Source organism: Melospiza georgiana, chromosome 6 (genome assembly GCF_028018845.1).
Source record: "Melospiza georgiana isolate bMelGeo1 chromosome 6, bMelGeo1.pri, whole genome shotgun sequence".
NCBI classification, from domain to species: domain Eukaryota; kingdom Metazoa; phylum Chordata; class Aves; order Passeriformes; family Passerellidae; genus Melospiza; species Melospiza georgiana.
Genome location: NC_080435.1, coordinates 41,238,899 through 41,247,940, shown reverse-complemented (window position 1 = coordinate 41,247,940; position 9,042 = coordinate 41,238,899). Strand labels below are relative to the sequence as shown.

Sequence of the window (9,042 nt, the reverse complement as noted above, 5' to 3'; positions counted from 1 at the left end):
GCAGGGAACTGACTACACTGGTAAAACTCCTGCTAGTTAAATAAACAAAACAACTGCATATGGAAAATGTGCTTAACAGTGAGATCACTGTCAACAGCCTTTATTGCAGCACACTTTGAAGTAACAGCTTAGCTGCCCCAGAGTTACACATATGCCTTGCTATTTCAAAATCAAAGTGGGTTAGCAGCTCCACATGGTTTCTCACACAGCATGTGATTTAAACCTGTACAAGAGCTCTGCCTTCTTTTGCTTTTGGGTAGAAAAGACATTACTGAGCAAATTCCCACTGGCTCCCCACAGCAACTTGCCTTTGCAACATACACTTTAATTAGCTGTTGTATCTTTCTAAAGAGAAAGGTAAAAGAGTCTGAACAGTGATGTGCTTCACAGTATTAGAGTTCATAGTCATCAGGATGGTAGAGCTCGCTCATCAGGCGGTAGATGTAGGAAGGTGCGTTACCCCCAATGTTAGAAATGAAGAGAGTAATGAGCTCCGGAGGGACGTAGTCAAACACTGGGCAGTGAACATTGATTTTTGCCAGGATCTCCCCTGTGAAGTGAGTAGCAGCAATATCAGTCAAAGCAACTCAAAGTACAGTTAGTCTTTTGCACAGCTTCTGGAGTCCCTAAACAAACTGGCTATGCACATGCCACCCCGAAGTCAGTACCTGAACATCCTGAATACTTTCTGACTTCTTCACTGATGTCATCAAATTACAGCTATACAGCAATCTTCAATGAATGGCAATACTTTGTTTCTGGTCATTTTTGCTGGTAGAAACCCCAGATCCCCTCTGATGTAGACTGACTAATTGCTAAAAAAACCCTACCAATATGTAAGACAGTCCTGATACTGCCAAAGTTATTATTTAAAGAAATGCTCAGAAGGCCAAAAGTAAAATCTGCTGCCAAGCTGCTATCTTCATTTCAAAACCCTTTGTCACATAGAAATGGGGCTTTGAAAGAGACTTTGCTAACTGAAAATGGGCTTGGGCACTGAGGCCTTTCTGAAGATGGTGCTTGTGTGGGAAGCCCACGGCAGAGACACTGTTTGTTTCAATGGCTGTATCATGTAACAAAGTTTCAAAAAGTTACAGGAAAGAACGGAAGGTGCCCTTGGTGCTGGGCATCGGCCCTGTCCCACAGAAAACTGCTACCTACCTGGCATCATTATCACCATCCTATAATAAAACAGTTTCAGAGCAGAAGCAAAACTGCCAAGACAGTGTTTAAAAGAAATCCTTTTTCTCTACGTAATATACAGTTACAAACTGGATGGTTCACAGCACTCTTTTCTGTCAAAGACAGTAAAAAAGGATTTTCTCTCTAAGGTTATAACATGCTCTGATGTTTAATTTTTTGTATGAGTTACAAAAAAAAAAAATAAATCTGAACCAGCTTGACCAGATGTATAAAGAATAACCAGTACCTTCTGTGAATGGCAGCACTTCCTGTGGTGACACAAACTTGTGGAATGAATCTTCTTCATTAGGGAACTAAATGAGAAAGAGGACAGGAAGATGAGGAAAAAAGTCCTACCTGATTATCCTTGTGAAAACAGATCCTGGCACTGGAAGGAATTAATGCAGAGGAAGATGACTTGCCAGGTGATATTAAGTCTGTTTACAATAATGACATAGTGCCTGTGTCTACAACCTCTCTAACATTTACAGGTGAAAGGTTTTTCCTCAAAGCTTTTAGAGCCTTCTATGACATGGCTGCCCTTACCAAAGCCTAGTGAACTGGAGGAGTGACTTCCTCAGTCTGCAACTTCATATTGACAATATTGAAAAAGTACTGAGTGTAAGAAAGAGTCTCATTCTGCATTCTCTGCCTTTCAACACTAATGGCATAAACTGAAATCTGTCATGGTTGAGGAAAAATAAGTGTGGCAATGCCAGTCTCATCAGTCCAGGCAGTGGTTTACATCCTGATATCCAATGTACTGCTTTGCACATGTGGCAGAGGTGCTTCAAGGAGATCCTGAGGTGTGCCAGATTTGGGCAAGGATCTCCTCTCTGAAGTAACAAAGCTAGATGGGGGAGATGGCCCATTTACTGACAGATGGTGCTCTCCCCCCTAAGCTCCTACAAGCAAAAGCCCCTGCAGGCACAGTCCTGAAGAGCTGCTGTACTTACCTGTGGTGAAAGCTTGAACATGGGGGCACACACGATGAGTGGTGTGGAGTGGTGTTTAGCTGCCAGTGCCAGAGTGTGAGTCCCACTCACAGCAATCAGGGCACCATTGGCCAGGATTGTCTTTGTACCAATGATGACCTTAAAAGGGCAAATCAGAATTAGATAGCATGTTCCACAGCAAACTGGGGAAGGAACACTTCCTGGCTCAGACCCTGACAGATGAGCTGGAGGAGGACTGTGTCGGTAGAGCCAGCCAGCAGCTGGAGTTCTAGGGCAGCTGAATGCCTGATCTGTTTCATCTGGCACTGGCTCTGCACTGAGTTCCTCGCTAACAAGAGCATGACTCCAGCCCAGAGAACTTCAGGAGACAAATGTATGTTCCACTGCAGGGAACACCAAGCAGAAACTGGGCTGTGGTCCCTTTTCTACAAGCTTTGTACAAGTAACTTGACTACTCACTGCAAAAATTCCCTTGCATTATGCTTGAGGGAGTAATATAAAACAGCTCAAAATATATAGATAAGAACTGATGTGGCTGCATTTTAGTATGTTACAAGTACTTTTTATTCTCCCCATTTTGGGGTGCCAAGTTTTCATCTCTAAAAGTACAGAACATGTCTGTTTAACAAGACAAACCTTAATGATTCCCTTCATCAGTCATCTTCTGTTTCAGGCAAAGGGGTGTTTCTTCCCTTTAGAAATGCTGCTTTTTGTTCCATCTCCTTTGAAAACTGAGGCTAATCCTTTGAGGCTCTCTTGTAAGTGTAGCCACTAAGCCAGAAAAACCTGTCACCATTCAGTCAGTCATCATACTGACTCTGAATCTCCACTCCAGCAGTGAACAGGGACTATTACAATTCTGAGTCTTCATTAAAGAGACACATCATCACTACTAGGACCTGCAGCTGATTTGAGAGGCCTAAGCACCCAATCTGCCATGAAATCCCTCCCCCAGTGGAGCCCTCCTTACCTTGTTGACTCGAGACATGACAGCAAAAATAGCTGCATCACTCATGACAGTAGTTTCAATACCCTCTTTAGACAGTCGGACAGCCATTTCATGACCCTAAAAAGAGGGAGAATCCAATTGGTTCCCTATGACATAGCTCCTGCAGTGTAACTGTAAAGGTATCAGCACTCAATTCTTGTCTGAACTGCAAAACTACCAAGTGATGAAACCTGAACACGGCCCTTCAACTGAAGGATGCTGGGGTAGGATAATGAGCTATCTCCAATCTCTCAACTACAGAGGAATTTCCATAATGTTCACCCTGATTCCAGACACAAGACTTCAGTAAGAACATGCGGGACAACAGGGTCCAGCCAGCGTGAGCCTTACCTGGCAGAAGGGCGCGCACTCTGCCACGATGACCTGGAACTTGCGCTTGCGAGCGGCTTCCTTCAGGAAGGCCTCGACCGTGCGCGAGTAGCTAATGGTCATGATCACCTCATTGGAGTGGATGTGCTCCAGGGCCTGCATTGCAATGTTATCAGTCGTGCCCTCTGGAACACAAGGAACGCGTGGGTGTAAAGGCAGCCAGCAAAAGCAACACTTGTGCTGCTAGGACTGTCCTACAACAAGAGATTTTTCACTAAAGCAATGTTATTAGCACTGGGAGAGCAGGAGCAGTGTTTCTCTCTGTTCTTTTTGCCAGTGGAGTGGAACCAAGAAGCTGGCCCTTGAATGCCCCATGCTCCCTAGCTATACCCTCATTATATATAACAACAGCTGTACTGAAAACTCCATTGTGAGGAGAGGGGATTATGTCAGCACTGCTCCAGATAACCATGAGACCCACAAAACTTCAACACTTTTGTAGTTCGATAGGGGGGCAACTTGGGCCTCAGAAGGTGGGTCGGGTGCCTGATTTGTCACAAGAATCACAGAAAAAGAAAACTGTATCATGGTTCTTTGTGACAAGGGTCAGGTTATATGTGCACAGGGACTTTACACTCTTCTTTACAGGACTCAAGACTTCCCAGAAGACCAAGAGCACAGCCTACAGCCCCCCATATTGCTCCTTCCACAATGTACCCATCTCCCCATAAGCCAAAGAGGACTTAAAACTAATTCATGGGAGCAGCAGGGCTTCAGTCCCTTGGTTCCTTCAGATTAAGACTCCCAGATCCTTATTGTTTTATTTCACCTAAAGAAGGGGGAACCATCAGTCCCATCCCATAAGAATTTTCACTCAGGAGCAATTCAGACCCATCCGTACCTAGCTCAATTAGCATCTCATTAATAGCTTCAATAACATTAGCTCTGAGGGAGGGATAAGGGGTTCTGAAATCTTCGCTCAGTCCTCCAGAAGTCAGGAGTTTGTGCAGGGATTCTTGCTGGTCGCTTTCCTCACTGCGCCCGTGAAGCCTGTGGAGAGAAGTGGCCTCTTCAGCCTCAGGAAAGAGCACAGGGCCACAGCCAGGCTGAGCTGGCACACCTGGATGTGAAGAGACAGGAAGGAAAACCACCCACAGGAGGCACACCATGCCACACCAAAGAGCCTCCCATAGCTGTCTTGGCAGAAAAACATCCAAATCTCTGCCAGAAAGTGCCTTCTTAAGACATGTGCAAACACTGCTGTCTACAGACAAGGAGCAGGCTCGAGTCTACTGCTCCAGTGGGATGGACCCCCCTAGGCACAGAGAGAGAGCAACCCAAGGCCAGGGCACAGACTTGTCATGCACTCACAACACATACACCAAGGGGTTTCTAAAGAGGAAATGTCACCATCCATAGTGGAAACAACAACGTTTCCTTTGGTGTTAAACTCCCTGAATCCCTCTCTAGGAGAGATGGGAAAAGGGGCTGATGGAAACTTAAGGGGTTTTACAGAAGCAGCTTAAAAGGGCAGTTCTGGGTTTTCAGAGAGATACAGGGAGCAAGAGGGCGCTTTACCGGCCATATTCCTCACGAATGACCTTCAATACCCGTCGCACCATGTTGCCCACTGTTGTCTCCGACGGCTGAGCTGCTGTCATCCTCTGGCCCTCTGTCCGGATCAGATCCATGAGCTCCCCTAAAAGAGGGGAGGGCCTTGGTTAGCGCTGCCCAGAGCAAGCCCATGTGAGCATCAAACCAGCGCACCCCTTCATATATCCCAGGGCCAGCAGCTGCTCCAGCACAAGGACCACAGCACCAAGAAACACCAGCAAGGGGCGAGCAGAGAGCCCTCACGAAGCAGCCGGTTCCACTAGTGGGTTTTGTAGTCGGAAACGCTTGGACACAACACAGACCTAAGAGAAGGCCATCAGCAGTGCATCTGGCCTTTCCTTTGAAAGAGAAAACGGCGTGCTGCTGGAAAGGCCCGTGCTCGGACTGCCGCCGCGGAGGGGAGAGCACGGCTGGAGCAGGGCAGCTCCGCAGTACCGCGGCCGTGAGCGCGGCAGGCCGCGCCGGGGCAGCCACTGCGAACGCGGGGGGCGCTGATTCCTCCGCGCCCGACAGCCACCACTGGGCCGCAGCTGCCCTCCCGCGGCTCGCCCCGCCGCCGCCTCCTCCCGGCGCTGGGGGAGCCGCAACCGCCCGGGAAAGCCCTGCGTCCGCCCGCCGCCGCCCGGCCCTCACCGGCCCGGCTCCATCGCCCGTGCCCCACGATCTTCCGCAGCAGCGAGAGCGTCTGCCGCGCCGTGTCCTCGGAGCGCGGCCGCTCCCCGCCGCGCCGCAGCCGCGCCGCGAAGGCCTCGATCTGCTCGGAGAGCTCCGAGCCGCGCTCCGCGGCGCCCGGCATAGCGGCGGCACTTCCGCTTCCTCCGCCCCCCCCGGTCCATTGGTGGAGGTCGCGGAGTTGTGCCCGCCCCCCCGCGGCGGCTCGGCCAATGAGAGGCGCGTCCGGCGGTGGGCGGTGCCGCGGCCGGGGCCGGGCGGTGCCCGGGGCTGTGGGAGCGCCGGGAGCGCGCACGGGCGGGTTTGCTTTGCTTTGCTTTGGAGCGCGCACGGGAGGGTTTGGTTTGCTTTGCTTTGGAGCGCGCACGGGAGGGTTTGGTTTGGTTTGCTTTGCTTTGGAGCGCGCACGGGAGGGTTTGGTTTGCTTTGCTTTGGAGCGCGCACGGGAGGGTTTGGTTTGCTTTGCTTTGGAGCGCGCACGGGAGGGTTTGCTTTGGTTTGGTTTGGAGAGCGTAGTGCCGGCCTCTGAAGGGCCAAATCAAACGGGCTGGGAAAGGCGCAGTTCCTGGCAGCCCAATTGTTCTTGCTGGCAGAGCCAGAACCGGCCCTGGATAAGGCAGGAATGTAGCTCCTTTGTGTCTAGTTCCTGGAGCCATGGAATAATTCTCATTGCTCTGCTGCTTTACTCTATCGCTCTGGTCTGTGTCCTGTTGTTTGAGATTAGGAAATAAAAGCAAGCAGGTTTATGTTGGAAGCTTTCAGTGATTGCTTCATGGTGAGGCCGGTAGGGCCTTGGATGTTCATGACACCTTTGTGTTCATCTGGTTAGTTTAGGACTCACCCTACAGCCAGCTCCTGTCCAGGGGCTCCTGGGTCCCCAGCAAAACACCAACAGCTGGTGTGCTGGCTCTGAGCACTTAATGCAGGTGATTTGTCACCCAAAGCCTGCAGGGGACTGAGAGTCCTTCCATACCTCTCTTTTCCTCCTGCTTGCTCAATGCCCCTGCCTGCCTGGCAGCCAGAGAGCCCAGCAGCCTGGGGCAGGGAGCTCGCTGTATGCCTCCCATGCCTGGCAAAGGGCCACACATCTGAGTTTGGCTGGATGTGCTCGGGGAGTGCAGCCCTGGGTAGAAGTCAGAGCTTCACTCCATGATGAGCTTGTGCCATCCTTTGCCCCTGGAGAGAGTCAGTAGAGGGTGACAGGGTTTGCCCAGCTGTTGGCTCCACTGTGCTGGGCCCCACTGTCCCAGCTGGACCTGTCCTGGTTCCCGCTGCCTTGTCTCCTCCTTCCCAGATTTAGGTGTGTGTTTTCTTCCACAGTGCGTAAATCAGAGGCTCCCTGGAGCAAGGTCTGCCCAGCTCTGCATTTGTGCAGGGAAACCCCATTCCCCTTTGCCCCTGTGCACAGCCACTTGCTGGCATGCACTGTGCCCATCAGTTGCCTGCTGCTGGTCCTGCAGGGCTGTGTGCCAGCTGCCTTGGTGTGCAGAAACAGCTCCCACATGTGCACCCAGAGACTGGGACCTGCAGATTGGCCAGAAAAATAAAAATCACTGCGTTGGAGCTTTCCTTTGTTTGTTTACTTATCTTGCTAGTAAACAGAGCAGCTCTTGAAGATTAGGCAGGGTGGAGAAGAGGAAGGGAAACAGGGCTCTGAGGTTATGACCTCCTTGTGGATGCTGGGCTGTTTACATTCCCTGCTTTGGTCCCAGCAACTACTGCAGGACAGTTTTTTTTCCCAGTGCTTTGCCAGGCTGCAGAGCTTTTCCCATTTGTGCTGTTTCTGTTCTTTCCCCTGTGGCACTTTCTGCTGGGCACTGCTGCCACGGCCAGTTTAGGCAGCTGGCAGTCTGGTGTCCCTTGAGGGACAGAGTCCTGTGCTTGGTCTGCTGGCCCTGTGTTTCATGAATGAAAGCCTCTGAATGGGGATTTCGGAGCCGTTAGCTCTGCAGAGCTGAGCTGGGCCAAGGCCTGGGGCTCTCTGGAGAGCTGCAGGCAAACCCCAGGCTGCTCACAGGGACCATGGCTGCGAGACATCCAACTGTCAGCAGCCAGCTGCTGCTGGCAGCACCCAAGGAGTCAGACAGGAACTGTCCAACAGGACTGAAAAGGAGGCATTGAGGAGGAGGATGGGCAGCAAAGACAGCACAGGGACTGTAGGGCAAGTGGGGAAGGAAAGATGCATGTTGGTGCCCTGGTGTAGTCTGCTAAAATCCCACTGCCTTGAGGCTGTGGCAGGGTGCAGAAGGGATGGGGGTGGGGAGGTGCAGCCCTGTACAGCTGGAAGGAGACTCACCTGCTGCTCCACAGCTGCTGGGTGTAATGGAGCAGGACCCCCCTCTGCTGCCACAGCCACAGGGAGATGTCTCATGCACAGCCCACCCCCCTTCCCTTCCCTTCCCTTCCCTTCCCTTCCCTTCCCTTCCCTTCCCGGGTGTACCCCGGGCAGAGCTGGTGCCTGCAGCTCCCCAGCTGGTGCACGAGCAAGCGAGGAGGCTGGCACAGTGCAGACAGTGCTGGTCGTGCACAAAAGAGCTGAGCAGGGAATGAGCTGGCCAGCCGAGCATGGCAGCACGTTTTATGGGCCTGCAGGGGAGCTGAAAACTGTCTCACCTCCTTGGAGAGCTGCCAGCCTAGCCAGGATGGCATCCTGCTCTGTACCATCGGGGCTGACTGCTGGAGACACTGCTTCCCTCCAGCCAGGGAATTCTGCATCCCTGGGGGCTGAATGTCATCCCACAAGTGCTCATGTGAGGGAGGACAAGGCAGGACAGAGGCTGGGTAGAGCCTGGGAGCACTGGAACATCGTGTGCTGGGAGGCTGTTTGGATTAGAAACTCTCAGTGGATAAGTGGGCTGGATAAAATGCCAGGGAGGAGAATCGGTTTGCTGAACTCCAGTAATTGGACTCATCTGCAAGAGTTGGGTAAGCAAAGTGAGCTGCTCACGCTCAGCACAGGCAAAGAGAAGGAGCCAGCAGAGCAGAGCCAGCTGAGCCACGGCCCAGCAGGAGCAGCAGGGCAGGCTCTCAGCTCAGCATGGACTGTGAAGGCTGGGTGGGTGACATGGGCAGAAGCAGTATACTGCTGGGTGCCTAAGCCACTTGCTGAGCACAAGTGACTGAATTAAGGACATCACAGTGCATGGGTGTGGAGAGAACACAAAGCACAGTCTAAAGGGAAGGATGCACTAAGGTATCTTTGGTGTGATTTGATTGCTCTTTAGAAAACCTGTGCTCAAAGGCCTGGGACAAAAACAAGGCAAGACCAAATGAATCTGCTGAAGGGAGCCCAAACCAGTG

General features: G+C 51.6%; 1 protein-coding gene across 1 annotated transcript; it reads right to left on the bottom strand.

The window, feature by feature from the left end:
- Nucleotides 1-67: 67 nt before the first annotated feature.
- On the bottom strand, nucleotides 68-5,866 carry EIF2B2 (eukaryotic translation initiation factor 2B subunit beta). The gene is made up of 8 exons (XM_058025599.1): nucleotides 5,704-5,866; nucleotides 5,035-5,155; nucleotides 4,358-4,506; nucleotides 3,478-3,641; nucleotides 3,109-3,204; nucleotides 2,139-2,276; nucleotides 1,430-1,496; nucleotides 68-550 (listed from the first exon to the last, which is right to left on the bottom strand). Exons 1-8 carry the CDS (start codon nucleotides 5,864-5,866, stop codon nucleotides 393-395), a joined length of 1,056 nt encoding a protein of 351 aa, XP_057881582.1. The 3' UTR covers nucleotides 68-392.
- Nucleotides 5,867-9,042: the final 3,176 nt, after the last annotated feature.

What these genes read in the sequence shown, in the direction of transcription:
- EIF2B2 (XM_058025599.1), bottom strand. Translation starts at nt 5,866, where the DNA reads ATGCCGGGCGCCGCGGAGCGCGGCTCGGAGCTCTCCGAGCAGATCGAG. An exon ending in TGAGATGCTAATTGAGCTAG is followed by an intron (nt 3,642 to 4,357) that starts GTACGGATGGGT and finishes CTTGTGTTCCAG; the next exon opens with AGGGCACGACTGATAACATT. An exon ending in AGTGCTGCCATTCACAGAAG is followed by an intron (nt 551 to 1,429) that starts GTACTGGTTATT and finishes CTCACTTCACAG; the next exon opens with GGGAGATCCTGGCAAAAATC.